General features: G+C 44.9%; 1 protein-coding gene across 1 annotated transcript in view; it reads right to left on the bottom strand.

Annotated features, from left to right (window-relative positions):
- Positions 1-20889, bottom strand: part of tanc2b (tetratricopeptide repeat, ankyrin repeat and coiled-coil containing 2b) — a gene marked incomplete at its 5' end in the record, with an annotated part of 109220 nt that overhangs the window by 62007 nt on the left and 26324 nt on the right. The window contains 2 exons of the mRNA XM_080021747.1: positions 3167-3346; positions 9342-9413. Of these exons, the coding sequence (XP_079877873.1) occupies positions 3167-3346; positions 9342-9413 (252 nt within the window). The remainder of the gene's footprint in view (positions 1-3166; positions 3347-9341; positions 9414-20889) is intronic.

Genomic DNA, 20889 nt, shown 5'->3' with positions numbered 1-20889 from the left:
AAACAAATGGAGAGTTGAATGAACGGCGTCTATTTGAAGCCAGCTTTGGTCGGGACTCGAGGCTCGGCGAGAAACGCGGCGGAAAGGGAGGGGGAAATTACCTCGCTTAATCACTACCCCTGGGAATTGGCCATCAGAACATATGGAAAAACAAAAGTGAAGCGTTTCCTTGTAAAGATGACAAATGCTTGCTGATTGCAAAAAATCACCCGTAATCTATTGCAATCAAAGGGGAATTGAGACTTTTGACTGAATGCTAAATATGTTTAAGTAGGTATTTAAATCAATAGGAAACATATGATGAGAGATAAGATGTCATGATTTTTTTTATTTTTGTGTTTTTTTTGGGGTTTTTTTAATACAATACAGCAGAGACCAATTTAGAATCTGATGTTAAATGGAGCGTCGCTGTTCTGGCCCGGTCTCAGAGGGAGGGCTCTCTGCTGGGAGGCTCCTGCCTACCTCTCCAATCTATCTTACAGGTTGGCCCCCGGAGCATCTGGAGCCCCCCACAGCGATCCTTCACACAGACGCGGGGGGATTAAATCAGAAACCCATTGATTCTTTCAAAAGGTCAGTGCTTTCATAGCGCTTTCACGTTATCGGAGCCGTAGGGCTGAATATGCCAACCCCCACACACACACACACACCCCACCCCACACCTCCACCCAACGCCTCAGCCACCCAGGTTAACAAGGCCAATAAGGGGACCAGGCAGGAGGGCACACGAGGAGCTGTGATTGGTGGAGGCCACCGGGGGGGGACAGAGAGTTACACCCTTATAGATGCACTGCTGCGTTGATACCTCGGGAAGGGGGAGGAGCACCGGCCAGCGATGGCACAGCACACACTAGCACACACTAACACACACTAACACACACTAACACACACTAACACCCTTCCAGACTTGGCACCGTCCCGCTGTATCAGGACCGGTGCTGGGTGGAATTCATTAAAGGGTGAGAAGGGCTGCGGTGCTCGAGACTGCGCCCAATCTGGCACTCCAAAACACTTCAGAGCGGACATGTCTTTGGGGACTTTTGAGGACAAAGGGCACATCAGAGCCCGGTCCTCCAGTACGGAGCCTGAGCGGGGCAAGAGGCTGACGTGCGACCGGCCACGATGACGTCCGTTAATGGATGTGACCCGCCACCCCGCACTCGTCACGTGTAGGTCGACCCAAATCACCCCAGACGGCTCCGGCACAATAGGTCTGTTCCCCCGCCGCCCCCGCAATGTGCTGTCATTAGAACGGACTACAATGCAAAGGCACAATAGGAGGTATGAGAGACAGACACAATAATCCCGAATGGATTAACATAGTGGCTGGGTTAATCCTGCCGAAATCTTACATCTCACTGACAAAACACACACACACACACACACACACACACACACACACACACACACACACACACACACACACACACACACACACACACACACACACACACACACACACACACACACGGCAAATTCTGCAAATTATTTTCAAAGAGGAAAATAAATGAAAAACGTATCGCACTAGACGTCGGCAAAATACCATAAAAAAGACAACAACACACAAATTCTTGGGTTACAATCTAACAATAAACGCGCCATACACTTCAATTCCAGTGTCAATCAGAAAAACATAAAAAGGTGCTTCAGCATCAGCAAAGAGCTTCCACAGATCCTGGCGGCGCAATGAGACGCGTACAAATGAGACAGCGCTGCGCGTCATTAATAAAACTCATCTTAAACAAACTATGCTCTCAAAAATGGCAGCTGTCAAACCAACGGTGGGCTCGCACATGCTGAAAAAATAAATAGGAATAGAATTAAAAGAGATGCCCCCACAAAGATGGCTGTCAGCAAACTGGAGCGGCTCGAGTGTGTGGCGCGCTGTTGTTTGGCTTTATTGTCTCGCCATGAAATTACATTTTCGAGCCCTGTTTAGAACGGCGCACTGATGGATCTGGTCACCCACACAAAGCCCTGCTCGGTGTTGAGGGAAACACGGTGAGAATGAAGAGAAAACTGTTTTTCGTTTTTTTGGGGGGGGGGGGTGTGTGTGTGTGTGTGTGTGTGTGTGTGTGTGTGTGTGTGTGTGTGTGTGTGTGTGCTCAACCTTTAAAATCACCAGTTTGGGCGACATGGTGGGGGGGGGGCATAAATCATTCCTTGTAATGTTAAAATGACTGCCCCCTCAGCATAGCGGAAGATGCTTAATGATCTGAGCAACCTGAGAGGCTGGTGCGCCCTAGTGGTGACTGTCAAATCAAGCTTCTCAGACGGACTCCTGAAAAGCTCCATTTAACAGCCTCAGTGTGCAGACTGCACCGCTACCCGATGGAGGACACGCTGTCAATATTTAAGTTCTTTTTTCTTTTTCTTTTTTTAAGCGTATAATACAGACTATAGGCATCTCCATAGGTAGAACGTGGAATTCCAATGTGAAAACGGGAAGACATTCTTCAGTTTTCCCTCCACACATTCCTCTTGAGTGTCAGACATGACTGTGGCAGGAAATGATTGGTGGTTGCATGGGGCCAAAGGACGGGCAGCAGGACAGAGCCGACCGGAGCTCTCAGTCCTTCAGGCGTTTCTCTGGCACTCGGGCTGTCAATTAGGTAAGCCTATGGTGATTAGCTGAATTGAAAATTACAGTCTTGGTCTGGAAGGGCGGGCTCCGGGCCTCGCTTTATGCATCAACCCGGAATAAGAGCCCGGTCATAAGTGATAACTGCTTATCAGAAACCAGAGGGATAGAAGGCTTTTCCGCACTCGCTCCAGAGCATGTTAAGTGTGGTAGAGGATTGAAGACAATAAGCACGATAAGCCTTCCGGGGAGGACAGCGGCGACCATATTTGAACCAGATTTAGCCCATGGTCTCTAAAATCCCTCGGCAGTATGCCCAAAGATTTCCGAAAGTACATATCACCTCATTACCGAACATTGGGCCGGAAATACTACTCCGCAAAGGAAACTTTCTTGGAAAACCATCTCTCTGCCGTAGTAAAAAATAAATAAAAAGATGCCTCTCTCATGGGGGGGGGGTGTAGTGTCTTCTGAGTAACCTGAGCAATACGCGCCTGCTGTATTGTGTGTGTCTGTGTGTTTGTGAGCGTGCGGCGTGCCTTTTATCCGGCGCGCAGACTGCTGTGCTGAGAAATTTTCCAGTACCTGTGAGTTTCTTGACGGGCTGTAGCCGAACGCTGATGGCCTGGTGGGCGAGCAGCGGGGAGGAGGGCAGCGAGCGCGACACGCCCTCCATGATGCGGATGTGCTGCATGCCCTCCGTCATCGAGAGCGGGGGCACGGAGTAGTCTGCCTCGAAGGCACAGTCACTGTCTATGCTGCCACCTGCAGGACGGGAGGAGGTAACAAAGCGGCGTGAGGAAAAAAAAAAAACGGATCGCAGAAATCCAGGGCAGGCGAGGTTGATAATGACACCATTTTGGAGAAAGTTAAGGAAACGCCCTGAAAGAGCTTGCGTGCAACAATACATGTATATACAACATATTGTTGACAAGAGTACCAACACACGGTATGCGATTTTCTAAGTGGTACAATGGGAGCATTCGCACCCTCTACTGTTGGGATAAAAACAGAATTTTGAAATGTGACAAAAAATGTAAATATCATATTTTTCAATATGTCTAAAATATGGATATTTTCATGGTTTATTTATATTCCTGAAATTCCTGAGTTTTATATAGTGTAATCTATTTAAATTGATTTGCGTTTTTGTTTGTATTAATTTAGCCTCTCGTAAGCACACCAACGTGCATTTCCCCGCAATCATGTTTCTGCGCGATCAGATTGGAAGGATAAATGTACAGTGCGGCTAGCAGCTGCTTCAGCTGCATTTCAGAGTAAACTCTTCGCTACATCTGCTTGTGCAACTGCCGTCGCAAATGCAATTGGGAAATTTATCTGTGGTCAAGGATGCAGGGTCTAACCACAAGAGTGTTCTCAAACCCTGCTCTGAGTTGCTATGTAGACCACATTTTTGTACTAAAATTTTGCACTGGCAATAAAAAAAAAAAAGATAAAGCTACTGAATTATCAGGGCGATAAACATTGCTCTGGTGACAAATCTCGTGTACCTCACTGCAGCAGCACACTTCTTTGATGCAGGCTGGGAAATTAAGTCCTTCAAATGACTGTATTGTATTTCTTTTTTCATTAAACAAATCAATGTGCAATGTGTGTAAATTTTTTTTAATTGGCACCAAGAAAACTGTATTGAATCGAAATTAATTGTACAGCATTATAGCCGTACCTATTTATTTTACATTGTACAGTAAGTCAAGGAAAGGAATTATGGAATTATGTCTTTATGGAATATATGCCAAACAATGTGCTGTTAATGAACACAAAAATGTAACAGTCATGGCCATAAAGGAGATTTTAGTAATAAAACTCTCAAACATTTAGTAGGGAATCCAGACGGGGTACAAATAAAGCCATAGCTCACCCATCCATTCTTCCACTCTCCCCCTCCCCCACCCGTAAATCTCACCCACACATATTCCCTAGTGAACAAGTGGGCAATTCCAACTCTTTATGGCGACACTACATTCATTTCATCCATTCGCTGAATCACCTATTGCTCCAGTTTGCCATTTCCCAGCAGAATGAAACTGATAAACCGAGTGGAAAGGCAACGCTATCACATCTGATACGGGACACCACATAGGGCCCAAGAAGCCAATAACCGCCGCTAGTCTGTGACAAGTCCGGCTGGAAAGCCTACGTCAGTTGCGGTAGGAGTGAATGGGCTTGGTGCAACGCGAACACACACAGACACACACACACACAGGCAAACATGAATACAGGCACGCTGGCACAGCTCTCTGTGACTAACAACGTTTGAAAAATTCTCTCCTTTCATTTGGGAGGCAAAAAATAAACGACTTCTTAGTGTTAAAATATCACACCGCCGTATACCGGACTTGACAGTTTATGAATATCTTAAGGGAACTCGGCGTGCTGGTACCAGTCAGAGTTTATTTTGAACACAATACCAGCTCTTATACAATGGGATTCGGATGCCTCGCCACTGAATGGAGAACAGGCCATGAATGAGGAGGTTTCCATCATTCATGCATCATCCAGACATTTTATGGAATCAGTGTTTTATGTACAGTAATTGTTGTCTTTAGCCCCTTGTGAGCCTTGATTTCCCCATTTTTGGGCACGTGATCCATTTCAATGTCACATCTTGTATTACAGCGACAGAGCCAAGAATGTATGTTTGTATTCAAGTAACGTATGATTTATCATTTAAATAAGTATGCATCCCGGCATATTTATTCATTTACAAAGCAATATCAACAATAAAAAATTCCGTCAAATGTCTAAGTTTCTAGTAGGGGTGTGGCAACTGTTCCAATAGTGTGAGCTGGTGAAGAGACAAGCTCAAAATGTTGTCATAGGTGTTTTGTTAGAGTGTGTGCCGGTTCAGTTTTTCGTTTATGGTTTGATAAACATCTACTAGGAGATATGTACACGTTCTGTCCTTAATCTACAGAATGGAGCCATATTTATTTTTAGGATGCAATAAATCATATCTCTCTATATTGAGTTAGCATAATTCAGCTGAGTTTAATTAAACTAGTTACTTTCGTTTTAAAAAGTAAAAAAACAAGAGGGCAGTATTAGGCGCAATACAGTTATAATCTGTATTAGATATAATACAGATAAAATATAAAACAGAAAGGCATGATTTTATGAGGGGTACAATGGGAGCATTTGCACTCTCTACTATCGAGATAAAAACTTGTTTTTGAAATGAATGTGCGACAAAATATTCATTTATTTTGTTATTTTCATGGCTTGTTGTAGATTTTTATAGTCCTGAAATGTATGTTCCTGAGATTAATAAATAGAGGGAACATGAAATGCTCATGCCAAAAACTGTTAGGTATCATTTCAGAACGAGACAAGAGCATTTTATGGCCACAGCCTGACACACACACACACACACACACACACACACACACACACACACACACACACACACACACACACACACACACACACACACACACACACACACACACACACACACACACACACACACACACACACACACACACACACACACGGCATGGGGATGCAAGCCACACTTCAATCATGATTGGCTGAGCTCTTCAAAAGTCAAAGAACAAAAGCTAGCACAAGAAAACACCTATTTATTGAGGCTTTAGGTTCAACACCCACAGCAGGCGGCTGAGAGTGGACCCGTGAAATTATAGTTGCCCAAAACACCCGCATTGAGTGCTGACATTTGTGCTGTTAATAAAATATCCGTTGTTGCTCTTTCCCGGCTATATACAGCCTATATCCCCAGGAGGTGATATAAATGTGGATTTACAGACGAAAATTTCAGGAGCATTAAATTTATGCGGTTCTCCGGCCATCAATATGGCTCCGTTTTGAAAACGCATTAAATTTTCAGCGATAAAATACGACTCCACAAACAAGATCTTTAACAGAAACATAAAAAGGAAAAGACAGGGCGTCAGAAAATTCACAGGGACTGTGAAGGTGGCGGACGGATTAAGGGAACCCGGAAAAGGTAGAGTGAGATAGGGTAAGACAGAGGGGAGGGAAAAGCGAGGAGATTATGCCTGATTTAGAGTCGGGGTTTCTGCAGGATTTCAACAAGTTAAATTTAAGACCATTATGAATGCAATTTAAGACCTATTTCATGCCCGTACGTGGCGAAAAGTACGACGGATGTGAAGGAAAATCCCAGTAGCAGAATTACTCGCAAAGTAAATGAATTTATTCACATTCAACATGAACGCTCAACTGAACGCGACTACACAGAACCGAGAAAAAAAGACAAGTAAAGTGTGTATTTGTGCACACACAACAACCAGGCTAAATTAATCTGAGCTCCTCTCCCTTGGACACAATCTCCTCCTCCTGATGTCGTTGCGCTCAGCTAACTTTCCCTCGCAGCCCCTCCTCAGAGTGTTTCACTCTGTTATGAGCTGGGCCATCCCTCTTCTGTGAAACCCGTCGGCGTCTCTGGCCAGACTTTTCCGAAACCTCCTGGATGGTTTTCCCCTTCAGATCCTCCAGGTAATCCTCTTCCGGCCCCGTGCGTCAGACTCCTGATTCCTTCTCACTTGATGGAGGAAGACACAGTACCTGGAATTGGCTGACACCACAAAAGTCAGGAGCCCTTTTCGGCGAGGGGAACCTTGGGTAAGCGCCCCGTGCGGCGTGACATAATCACACACAAGCCAGTGAGCGACAAAAGCGTCCGCCTGCCATGCTGCAAGTCTCCCTCTGGCCTTAGAGCCCAAAGCTCCGGATAAGGGCTTGCTGAGGACACCACACAAGAAGATATCCAGCATGTTTTGCGCCGGCGGTTGAGCAGAAGAATTCCTCGCTTCCGCCCTCAAGGGGACAAGAAGGCATCAAATTGTCTGAGAATGACATCACCTATCACAAAACAAATGTAAAAAATTAAAAGTGAAGAAAAATACATTGATAAATCGTTACATTACATCGATAGCCTGTAATGGTTACAATGGTGAACAAAATCCCTGTTGTGACTACATTTGGTTATAAGTGTGTACAATGTCAAAGCCTATTCCACGAGCGAGCCACTGCACACAGAACAGGCGCAGGACCAAATCAAATCAAGATTTATTGTGACATACGCAATCATACACAGCACAACGTGTAGTGAAATTCTTAGATGCCGAGCGGCAGAATGGTTCTAACTGTGCTCAGATGACCATACCCCACCAGCTAGATTTCTTGCAAAAATAACCACCTCCAGCACAGCTAGAAGTGTGTGAGGTAGACACCAAACTCTACTGTCCTTCATACCACTTTAGGGATAAGTGAAACAATATCAAAAATTTAAAAAATGGGTGGATCCCTATAATATGCAGGAGAGTAGATCACACTCTGCCATAGCACTGCAAATGGAATCTCCGAATGTGAGAGTAAAAATTGTGAAATGCTTGCTCGTAAATAAAACACTTACTTACTTTGTCTTGTTTCAGTCCCGGGCTGCCGCATGCCCCAAAAAATGGGAACCCAGGTGCGCTGAGCGTGCCTGCTCGCCTTCCCGGAAACGTACGTGCGGGTCCCACTGCTTGTTTTTTTTGGGGGTTTTTTCGGCACCAACGCGGCCTTAACTTTTTAGATGAGGTCTCTCTCGATGAAATCTGCCAATCCAAATGGCGTGATGTACGACGTCTTGTCCTTTTCCACACTTGAAGGTTTTTAGCGACGTCAGGATCAGGGAACATGGTTTGAAACAGCTCGCCTAGTATGTCTGCCATCGCTTTTGTATCACTGACGTTTAGCGACTGCGTGTAACGTCCAGAGCATCGCCGCTTTTAATGTTGGCGTCCAAACACTGACCGCAGGTCGCTTAGCGGAGTTGCAGGAGTTAACGTTGTTAGTGCACAATGGGTTGCACTGGGGCTGAACTTTGTCGTCGCTCCCCCCCACCGATGTGAATACAGAACAATATGGGGTGATGGGAGGCGTTTGCTGGTGGCTTTTTACGGCGGCTTTATGTTTTTCTGACTTCCTAAGGCAACTCTAATGCCTTTACACCCAAAGTTCCTCATTTGAGAGTTTTCTTGCACAAGGTGCAGCGGCCCTCAAATTCGTTATTTTCAACAGGCTTCAACCAAGCACTAAATGCGCTGTTCTCGAGACAGATCTGGTTGAAATTGCACTTACCCATGCGGATGAAAGTAAAGGTAACAGAAACAATTTTAACTTATTACTTCTAGAAGTTGCTTTATTTTCTGATGAGAGGAGACGCCACGTTAGCCCACACACCACGGTCGGGACACACTAGCTGGGCTGCACAGTTTTGTAACAGCGTGATCAATACAATTTTTTCCATTTAAAAGAGAGATTGAAGTTACTGCAACATTATAAAAGTAACAACTTCATAACCCAATAAATGTTTAAGACCTGTCAAAATTGTATTTGAGACATTTTAAGACCTAAAATTCATATTATTGGATGTTAGACTTTTTAAAGACCCGCGGGAACCCTGCTTTTTAAGCACCCGCTGAAAGTGAAAGCTCGCCACTGCCCAACTTTCTGTTCATTCAGTCATACCTGTCCACCCCAGGAGCTTCCCAAGACAGACTTCTCAAACATACTTTCATTCCCTGTAAACAATAGTAGAATACAGGGAGAGCTGCAGCTTAGGTCCTTCAATTTGTCTTGCGCCTTATACTGGTGTTCCTATAAACAGTGTTAGTTCTTATATTGCCGTAGGCTTTATCAATGTATCTTATTCCCCAAATAAAATATAACGGAAAACAAATCAGCATCAGGAAAATGGCGTGTGGCCTACCTTGGCCGACGTGGCTCAGCGGATGGTCTAGACTGGGCGAACGGGGGTCTGCCAGGTCCTCACTCCCACCATCTAAAGACGAGAAGGAGAGAGAGAGAGACAGGGGGTGAGCGCGGTTTGGGAGCTGGTGCTGCCAGCGCAGAGTAGGAGGGGCGCAGTCCACCAGCAAGCAGGCTACGTCCCGGTCGCCGAGCAACCAGGAGTGAGACCTGAGGACCCCGAGCAGGGTGCTCACACACAGTCCCTCCGCGCCCTTCCTTCCGGGGCCCACGCGGCCCCTGACGGTGGCAAAGGGGGGGCTTGCAGCAAAGCTCAACTTCCTCCTCCTCCTGCCCATGGTGAGGCTGTGCCGCTGTCCCGTGGAAAACATGGGACCCCCGTCACAGCACAACCACCCAGGGCTTCCTATCTCAGAGCAATGATCACAGTGATCATTACTCCGACTGTTTTTCTGGCCGTGTGGCAACTAGCTGTGATGACGTTAGGATCAATAACACCCAGGGTAGTCGAGAGGCTGAATTATAGACAATAGATGGAGCATGCAGTATGTATACAGTATGTATACAATGTGTGTGTGTGTGTGTGTGTGTGTGTGTGTGTGTGTGTGTGTGTGTGTGTGTGTGTGTGTGTGTGTGTGTGTGTGTGTGTGTGTGTGTGTGTGTGTGTGTGTTTTGTAATCCAGAGCCACCCAAGCAAAGCTGGGTCCTCACTTTATGGCAGACACGCTACCAAGAGAGCTCATCGTCATATCATGATTTATACCCGGTGTAAATATACCCCACAAGAATTGGGGCAGCAATTAATCGCAGCTTAAAGCCAGCCTTCGCCACGAAAACTCGTCATAGACCTCGACGTGTAGATGTAGGCAGAGATGTATTCTATGTGTAGAACCACAGTTTACTGCTTTAGGTACAAAGACAAGGGCGTTCATCACTTAAAGATGTGTACTCTGGCAATCCTTACATTGGGTTTAATTCAAACGTTCCCCTTGTCAGTGCAAAAAAAAACAAAAAACCTCCATGAGTACTATTACACGCACGCGCACAGATTTGCCGGTGCCGTCTGAGCCAGTGGGCCAGGCAGCAGGATAGATTTGTCCGGCTGGTGGAAAGATCAAGTTTGTCGATGAACGGATACAATAAGCTGCAGGGCAGGGCCGTGTGAGAATCGGGCACACTCTGAGATTGACACTCATCACAAAAGATGATCTCCCTCTAGCGGATGACTCAGGGGTCCTTTCTGCCCAGAACAGTCCATAGATTATCCAGTACTGTACCTCACAGAAGCCAATATAACATTGTTCTTCTGGGTGCATTTTGCCAGTTGCTGTTTTGTTGAAAACACGCGTGCTGCTTCCAAACTCGTCAGCTGAACCCGTCAAGGCAAGGCCACCTAAAAATAGCCTCTAATGTACACCACGTTACAAATTATAATGCAAATTGTGTCTCAGGGCTCTTTGGATCACTGAAATCAATCTCAGACACCAGTGATGATTAGTTTGCCAGGTGAGCCCAATTAAAGGAAAACTACTTAAGAAGGACGTTCCACATTATTAAGCAGGCCACACAAAAAGGATCTCTCTGCTGCCGAAAAGCATCAAATAGTGCAATGCCTTGGACAAGGTATGAAAACATTAGATATTTCACAAAAACTTAAGCGTGATCATCGTACTGTGAAGAGATTTGTGGCTGATTCAAAGCACAGACAGGTTGGTGCAGATAAAGGCATAATGAGGAAGGTTTCTGCCAGACAAATTCATGGGACTAAGAGAGCAGCTGCTAAAATGCCATCACAAAGCAGCAAACAGGTATTTGAAGCTGCTGGTGCCTCTGGAGTCCCGTGAACCTCAAGGTGTAGGATCCTCCAGATGCTTGCAGTTGTGCATAAACCTATTCGGCCACCCCTAACCAATGCTCACAAGCAGAAACGGTTGCAGTGGGCCCAGAAATACATGAAGACTCATTTTCAAACAGTCTTGTTTACTGATGAGTGCCATGCAACCCTGGATGGTCCAGATGGATGGAGTAGTGGATGGTTGGTGGATGGCCACCATGTCCCAACAAGGCTGCCACGTCAGCAAGGAGGTGGCAGAGTCATGTTTTGGGCCGGAATCATGGGGAGAGAGCTGGTAGGCCCCTATAGGGTCCCTGAAAGTGTGAAAATGACCTCGGCAAAGTATATAGAGTTTCTGACTGACCACTTTCTTCCATGGTACAAAAAGAAGAACCGTGCCTTCCGTAGCAAAATCATCTTCATGCCTGACAATGCACCATCTCATGCTGCAAAGAATACCTCTGTGTCATTGGCTGCTATGGGCATAAAAGGAGAGAAACTCATGGTGTGGCCCTCATCCTCCCCTGACCTCAACCCTGCTGAGAACCTTTGGAGCATCCTCAAGCAAAAGATCTATGAGGGTGGGAGGCAGTTTGCATCAAAACAGCAGCTCTGGGAGGCTATTCTGACATCCTGCAAAGAAATTCAAGCAGAAACTTTCCAAAAACTCACAAGTTCAATGTATGCAAGAATTGTGAAGGTGATATGAAAGAAGGGTCCTATGTTAACATGTAACTTGGCCTGTTAAGATGTTTTTGATTGAAATAGCTTTTGATTTTAGTAAATATGACCTCCTAATGCTGCAAATTCAACAAATGACCATTTTCAGTTCTTTACAACCTATAAAATGTTTAGAAACTCTGTTGTGCATAATAATTTGGAACAGTGCATTTTGAGTTTCTTATTTTTGAAAAAAATACAGTTATCATTGGGAGGTTTGTTCAATAACATTTGAATTATAACGGTTGATGGCTTGAAAATTATACTGACTGTCATTTGCATCAACTATTTAGGAAAATCAAAGAAAAATATAATTTGCATAATAATTTGTAACGCGGTGTAGTAAACCTGACTGACTGTGTCATCGCTGGCCATGTAATACCTGTTGAAATCAGCGGTGTGAAAATACGAGCCCTGGAGACAAATGTGCGTCATGCATTGTGCTACATACAGTGTCATTTTTCTGTAAAATGTGAACATTTCCAAATCATACTGAGGTCGGGTATGGGAAGATCATTGATAAAAAATATATTTTGCACACTTGTGGTACCATGGCATACTGCATTAGCTCGGCAGTTGTATTACTTGTTATTGCACAGTTGACAACTTAAATTTGTTACTACTTTGTCTAAAGGGGACCTATTATGCTCCTTTCCAACACGTTAATAGAGGTCTCTGAGGTCCCCAAAACATGTCTCTGAAGTTTTTTGCTGATAATACTACTAAGATTATGCATTCTAGCCATTCTAGTATGCCTATAACCCTCCTGTTCCTGACAATCTGTTTCAGTGTGTGTGTGTGTGTGTGTGTGTGTGTGTGTGTGTGTGTGTGTGTCGCTTTAAATGAAAATGCTGCTGTTCCCCACGCCCACTCCGGAACTGTTTGCCCCAGTTCTGTGAGTATGTTGTTTGAAGTACACAAACTTTCCCTAATTTGTTTCTGAACAAATTTGTGACGTAGGAAGGGATCACAAATTTGAGCGGCTTGTTGAGTCACATGTTTTCTGACAAAGGCTCACAAAAAAAAACTGACTGGGTTGTCTTATTTCACAGTCTTGTGTGTTAGTAGGCCCAAATGTGTGTGCACAAGCACTGAAAGGTGAGTTTTTGATAATCGGTCCCCCTTCCAAAGACATAATGGATGATCTGTGATATCTTCAAATTTGGAGAGTGAGGGTTTGTCATTGATTGAAAAAAATAAAAAAATGCTGTGGATCCTGTATTGTGCTGAAAAATAAATAAATAAATAAAAAACAACGCATACTGAGCATAGGATATGGTTCACACACTATGCAAGGAACTGCATTTAAAATGGATCTGTAGGCTGACATCCAAAAGAAAGATTTTATCCAAATCCACCCGCCCACAAAAATCACGATTGTACGGCATACACTGTTTCTTACAGAGGTTCCACATCGTTAGGATACAGACAACACCGTTGAAAACCACTATGTGGCTTTTATTCCTTATCATTGTTGTCCATTCTTTCTCTGGTAGATTCACGCGGTTGGAATCGTAAGTGGTTCTGTTCACTTTCTCTTTTTATTTTGTGCATTTTTAGGTGCGCAAAAAAAAAAAAAAAAAAGAAAAGCCTCCATTCCTTTTTAGTGATTGCCCTGTGGTTGCCAGTGATTGCAGTACAATGTCCTGCCATGCAGATCAATGGCCTATTAAGCAGGGAACATGAAAGGGGAGGTCCTACGGCTGACAGAAGACAGAGACGCATTTTCATTCCAACAGCAGTGACGGATAGTGGCCATCATTCCATCTCCTATAAACAATCTGTCAAACACCCGCATCGAGGGACGGATGAATACAGCTCAATATGTTGGACTCAATATCTCTTAGTAGTCTGCAATTCAAACAGAGCGCTGTGAATAGACTAATCTGCACTTTCTAACCACAGTCTACTGGATGTTTAAAAAAAAAAAAAAAAAAAAAAAAGCTGTGTTCCAATATGATCAAAGTCAGACTTAATCTGTCTTGGCTCTGTGCTGAAGTGGTAATGCCAGTAGCGATGGGACAACAAGCACGGTGAATCCGTTGCACAGATGTCTGCCGTCATTACTGTTCGGTGTTCACTACGTCGAACCACTTAGTCGCTGAGCTGACCTCTGTTAATTAGATATTTATGTAATGAGGTTTATTTCCTATGGCGATCGATTGGACGGTAACTTCAGCTCTGGTCTGAAGCTTGACATCCTTTCTGGTGGAGGGGGGGGACACAAACAAAAAAAACAAAAAAAAAACAAAAAAAAAAAAAAGAGGGAGAGCTTTGGCAAGAAAGACACTTTGAGTCTTTGAGACTCCACATCAGCACAAATACTGTCACCACCAGTGACCCATAGGAGCTTGGCTCAGCAAGCACAGCGGCCAACAGCTCCAGAATTTCAAGGACTCTGGTTAACAAAGGTGGCGGCGAGACGATAGGAAAGAGCTGTGCCAAATTTTTGGAAGTAGATACAGTTATTTTTTGCGATTGATTCATCTTCTGTGCACAAAAAAAAAGCAAACAGTATTGCCATTAATGCCAAAGAACCATTGATCAAAGTACTGACTGAGTACTTGAAGGATACGGTATTAATGAAATAAACAATCAAAACAGACAAAGCTTTCCAAACACAGCCTAAAAACTCACTGGATGGCCAGGGTAGTATTTTACGAGCCTGCCTGCCTGGAGAACACCATTCATTGATCCACAAAGAGGGTGTGTCTCCATCCCTTCTTCTACATCCCCGTTATCCTCTTCTTTTGCCGCGGCCTTGCGTCCCAGCCCTGCCACCAGAAAGCCTCCGGAAGCCCAATTAAACGGCCCATACTCTGACTCTTCCTGGCACAAGTTTCTTAAACCTTTCACAGAAATATGAAATATCATACCAAGCCGGAAGTGAAATGGTCTTGGAATTGAGTTAGGAAGTTGAACAGAGCTATTTTACTGATCTTGTTTTAGTGCACTTGGGGTCGTCGGCACATCCTTTTCGGCAATGTTTTCTTTTTAATGTGGCAGCTGCAAAGGAAAAATAGAGGCGGGTTTGAATTTAGTGTCTAAATAAAACCTTGCAAGTGTTTCATTGTTTCAAGGTACTATTTTTCCCCCACTGTGTGCGACGGTCCTTGTATCCAACCATATTATGCACTTTGGTGCACTCTGCACTCTTCCTTCTTGGGAAAGCGAATTGGTAAACCGTTTCAAACACCTGTAAATCTAATGTAAAACCAGAGGGATCAGTATCAGGGATAAGATGCTGAAAGAAAACATTCTGATATTTATTCAGAAGACCCGAGCCCACACTGAACACCGGCCAAATGAATTGGCGTCTGCGTTTCCATCAATTAGCACGAGAGCCAACCTTTTGCAACTTCACAAAACCAAAAATGAGCCCTCTTTTGGACGGCGTTGACTTGAGCGCGCTATGTGAGAGCAGGCAAAAACAACTCTCCATTCCTAACATCCACACGGAACTCAAGCAAGAGCTTTATCAAATCCTTACACCCCTGAGGTGAGCGTGTCCTGCTCCACCACGGGAAGGGGAAGGCTTTGACATTCTGCCAAAGTAAGACAATAGGGAAGGGAAACGCTTTCATGCGACCACAAACACAAAGAGACAGAGAGAGGGTGGGGGTAAGAGTTTGATATAACTTTGAAATCCTACGAACAGCGGTTCTTTGCTGGGGATTACACATGTTGCATAAATGACACACAAATCATGTTTCATTGAAGTTGTAAACTTCAGTTCCCCACAGCAGAACATGCTGGGAGGTCATTGTTGTGTTTGCAGTTTACGTCGTATTCCTGGGTTAAGAGCACGTTAGGAGCACACTGCTGTGGCGTAATAACTAAAATTGAAAACAGCATAAGAGGAAGCAGATAAATGAAAACATGAAAATAGTGTTTTAACCTCGGTGTTCCCAACATATCTGTATAAATGGTTGTCAGATGTAAAAACATTGCCGTTAAAGAGCACAAACAGCAGAGGCGTGCTAGAAAACAATGACTCTTTCCTGTTGCGCGAGCCCCCATAATGAGTCTGCTGGTGGGTGCACAAACTTGCACAAAGGTCACGAGGCATCTACACTCCTCCAAGGTCAAACCACGACACTAAGGCCGTAACTACACACAAAAGATAAACAATGCGCTGCTAGAATATGGGGTAAAGTTGGTAACTGTGAAGTGATTCCAACTATACAAGCATCAGGACAACTGCAAGACACTATTTGAAAAAAACAGCGTGAGGAGCGAGGGGCACTGCCAGAGGAGCTGTTTGTCTCCACATTTATTAGCTGCAGTGGCACGCCAAACACAATGCTGTCAGCTGTTATGGCATGTTACCTTGAGGACGGGCTTGACTGAACCATTTGGGACGGTTCCCAGTGGAGGGACTGCGTGGATCCTTGTTATGCAAGTCCCCACTGGGGGCAGGGGGACGGCATAATGCACGTGTGCTGACTGCTGGACTTGTGTGAGTGTGTGTCACCTGCATACACGCGTTTAATGGCCGAGACCAGAATGGAGGGAGAGAATGGTTGAGAAAAATAGTAGATGATGGAGGAATGTGAAGAAAAAAAGGCTGAGGAGGTAGAAAAAGCAAAATTTGAAGGGGGGGGGGGGGGTGGATTTACAAAATTACAGCCACACCAGCAGTTTCATCAGGTGCCAACCGCGGCTTGGACAGCAGCCATATCGGTTCGGACTTACTGTATTACGTGCAGCCTCATAGTCCTGAACAAGCAGAGGGCAATGAAACACTGTCGGCCAGCGGCCCCAGTAACCTGACGTTCAGTGGGAAGTACAGACGTTTGAAGGCCCATAAAGCCTTCAATGTGCAGGGAGCCACTCACTAGGGCTGAACGATTTGAGAAATTTAATTAAATTGTGATTTTTTTTTAGACCAATATTGCGGTTGTGATTTAGTATGGTGTGGGTTTTTTTTCCTAAAATAAGCTTATCGTCTGTATAATTCACTAAACACAAGCAATAAATCAATCTATAGTATGACCAACAAAAAAATGGATAGAGTCAACGTATACACTGCTCTTTCCTGTAGGCCAGGCCTATGTGTTATGATGAAATTAGATGAATTGATGCATGAATTGATATGAATTGTAAAAAGAAAAACCTTTAAACCGAGTCAAATATTTACCCATTGATTTAACTTCAAGCTTTGTAATTGTTTGAATCTCAAAATTGACATTCAAAAAATATGCAGTGTGTTTCAGCAGATATTTATCAGTTAATGTAAAACATACACGGAGCTCCGCTCTGTGTGCTCAGGGACAGCTTTATGCTCATTAAATTAAAAAAAGACAAATGGGGGGAAAAAACAAACAAAAAAAACCCAAAAAACAGACGCATTATTCTGGGAGAGGCTCCGTCCGGACTCGACGGGTGTTCCAAGCTCTGCCAGCAGCACACGCCGAGCACAGCGCACCGTGGTCCGCACTGGAGCACCGGGTCTCACCGGGCGGGGGGGCCAGTGCAGAGGGTTAAAACAATCGCTATAGGCGAGGGGGGATGAGGAGAAAGTGTCCCCATTACGCGCTTGTTTTGTTCCATTAGGAGACGTAAAATAAAACAAAAACACACTGTTCTTGCGCGCCGATCGCGGGCGCCCCATCGCTGCCGCGTGCATCGCCCGTGTGGTGAGGAAAGGGAGACGGGTACGCAAAATTGAATTGCGAATTTCGATTAGTCGTTCAACCCTACCGCTCACTGGGAAACTGTCTTTACAAAAGGCATCAATGCATCGCTCCGGGTGCCACTGGGACTCCCGTGCACGGAGACTTCAGACTGGACAGAGTACTGTTCTATGTGTGGTCCCCTTATTATCGTCACAGGGGATTTACAACGACAAATAGAACTCTCTGTTCCTGTACGTTTCTGTCTTGGGGAAATTATTTTAGCGAGGTGAGAACATTCTAGGAGACGTGAGAACGTTCTGGAAAATCTGAAGCCGACTGTTTTTCCATAAACCAACAAACCGACATCCAACTTGGAGCCATTCCAAGTTTTACCAGAATGCGTGACTTTCATTTTAATTTGCGGTTTGCTCACATCTTAACTCTCCACAGCCATCAGGCCCAGAGTGATTTTATTAATCGCTGACATTAAGTTGAACTTCAAAACAAATGCGGCTTTCCCTGTGTCGTGTTTCTTTTGAGTTAAAAATATTTCCTTCATGAAGAGGTTTTAAAGCGACACGCTCTAGTGCTCTCGTAAAGAACGACTTATTTGTTATGTCTCCGGAATTAAATCCATCTGGGCTGATGAATGCCACTTTTCCAAATTGAAAAGAAAAATCAGCAATAGAAGAGTGGATAATAGAAAAAGTGATAGTTTGGATGAATCCTAACCACAGCTCATTTGTTGCTCCTCCACACGCCCAGAACAAACTGGAAATCAATGCAACGTCCAATTTGCAGGACACTGGCGGATGCAATAAAGGAGAAAGAGCCTCAGCGTCCCTAGCTGCACCAGCAGCAGTGCAGGGCCCGACCCGCTTGTCGGGGCTTTTGACGACTGATCACCTAGGGGCCAATATGAAATTCGGATGAAGGGATTTCCATTTCGTTTATCCCCGTTGTTCTTTGCTGTCGTTTCTGAAGCCTCTTCTGCTTCCTGTGTACGCATTTGGGTTTTCCTTGGGCACGGAGAAACCACAGTGAACCCACGACCGTATTCCTCCGGCGACAAGTTTGTGGAGAGAGAAACATGCAGTGTACAGTCCGGAACACACATGGCCACCAAACACTCCCTTAATAAATGCTGTCTAGAAGCGATGCATTCAACTCGCAGATTATTAGATTAAGCCATTTCGTTGACAGTCTGTTGGCAGGCCACTGCCATCCTGCACTCAATTCCACAATGGGTGGCACCCCCCCCCCATCCCTCCCCCCTCCCCCAATAGTGTGGGTGTGTCCACTGTTTCCAGAAGCATTTATCTCTGTCATTTTCCCATTAGAGGTTTTTTACACTAGCAATAGAGAATCACAAGAGTCTCGCTAATGATGAAACTACACTATCGGACGATTTACAGAATTTTGGTGTAATTCAATCAACACTAAATAATAGAGCACTCAAGGGCCACATCTTCAGCTATAATCATTGAGCAGAGCAGCAATTGTATGTGAAGAGGACACCCCACTCATTCCCTAGATATATCTTGCTGAATATCAGTGCATAATTCTATCTAGTTAACCACTACCTTCAATACTTTCGGTCAGATCAATTTGGACCAACTGCCATGTTTTCTGCGTCCTGCGGATGAAAAGGACCGTTATATACCTTCATTTTCTCCTGCTGGTACAGTATAGCCAGATAGAGTAATCTAACAACAAGGTGAATGCTGAACAATAGAGAAAATGCTGTAAAAATTCTAGCCCCCCAAATTTTAAATGCCTCATATGCCTCCCATTATGACATCGAAAGCATGAACTAAAGGTCCGACCGTTCTTGCTACAATTGTCATTTGGTCTGACTAGCAGACATCATTTGCTAAAAGCAGTTATTCATTCCACAATGAAATGGCCGTCAATTGTACCCCCTATGATTTGATTTATTTTAAAAGTACAGTTTTTAGTAGACGTCCATCTATGCATCCCAGAGCTCAGTTCAGCCGTTGACACTACCAGCATAGACAAGAGGCCCATGTTTAACAGGAGTTTCATGAGTATCAAAGGTTTTTAAATCCCTGAACGGCGCTTCATATTATGCTGTCGATCGGAAAAATGAATGGGCCATTTACTTCCAGATCCCAGATTTCACTGGACATGTTTACAAAAACACAGCTTACAAAAAAAGCCTGGACCCTTGACCTAGGTTTGGCCACCAAGCCATATCTGGAGCAGAGAGGAAAAAGGCAGCATCGCAGAACCAAGCCTGGTAAGGAGGACTAGAATGACCAAGCGGCAGTGACGCATGCTTGAGTGGTGGAGTGCGTCAGGCCTTGGCTGACAACTCAGAGACTCAGCAGTGTCCTGGACGGATGGAGGTGTTTGGTACAAACAGGAAAGAGGGAGAGAGAGAGAGAGTGAGAGAGTGAGTGAGTGAGTGAGTGAGTGAGTGAGTGAGTGAGTGAGTGAGTGAGTGAGTGAGTGAGTGAGTGAGTGAGTGAGTGAGTGAGTGAGTGAGTGAGTGAGTGAGTGAGTGAGTGAGTGAGTGAGTGAGTGAGTGAGTGAGTGTGTGTGTGTGTGTGTGTGTGTGTGTGTGTGTGTGTGTGTGTGTGTGTGTGTGTGTGTGTGTGTGTGTGTGTGTGTGTGTGTGTGCGCGAGAAAAAAGGAGCGAGGGAGAGAGATATGCTTCACCTCCTACTCTGCCGTTGGGTGCTGAAAAAAGCTGTGTCGCTGTGCTGAGTGGGTGGGCTTCAGGAAGGAAAAAAAAAAGAGACTGAATGTGTGATAATTTGAAAGAAGGGGAAGAAACACGGAAATAAAAGAGTGCCAATCAAACAACTCGCGGCTGCAGTCTGACACACACAACTGGGGTTACATCACGGCACGGAGAAATGAACGGCACGCAGCTAAAATTACCCATCAGAAATGGAAGCGTCAAAGCGACTTAGCTTTGGCTGACTCTCTCCAGGGAAAGCGAGGAGAAGAAGATGGATGAAGAAGAGGAGGTGTTGCTGTTGCCGCGAGCGAGTTCGAGAAAGATGCTGAAAACGGGAAGCGTCGGAAGGATGAGGCTGGTACGGCTTCTCGACTGCCTCCGGACATTCCGGGAAAAGAGCGACATTTGTTCTCTTTAATTCCCTGACAAGCAGATCTCCCCCTGTCATTCCATCTCCGTCCCTCTTGCTCTTCTTTTTTGCCCTGGTCATTTCAAGAGGTGAGGACTCACCAGATAAAGACAAAATCCAGCTTAGGAAGAGCACTCTTCAGTTACAGTTTGTTTGTTTTTTTATCATAGCTTTGAACTCTTCCAGGGAGACAAAATCACCAAGCCATGGTGTGTTTTGAAGGTTATTCCATGCCCAGGGGGCAAGATGGGAGAAAGCTGC

The sequence above is a fragment of the Zeus faber genome (genome assembly GCF_960531495.2).
Source record: "Zeus faber genome assembly, chromosome: 20".
NCBI lineage: Eukaryota > Metazoa > Chordata > Actinopteri > Zeiformes > Zeidae > Zeus > Zeus faber.
This window is presented reverse-complemented; position numbering and strand designations above follow the sequence as displayed.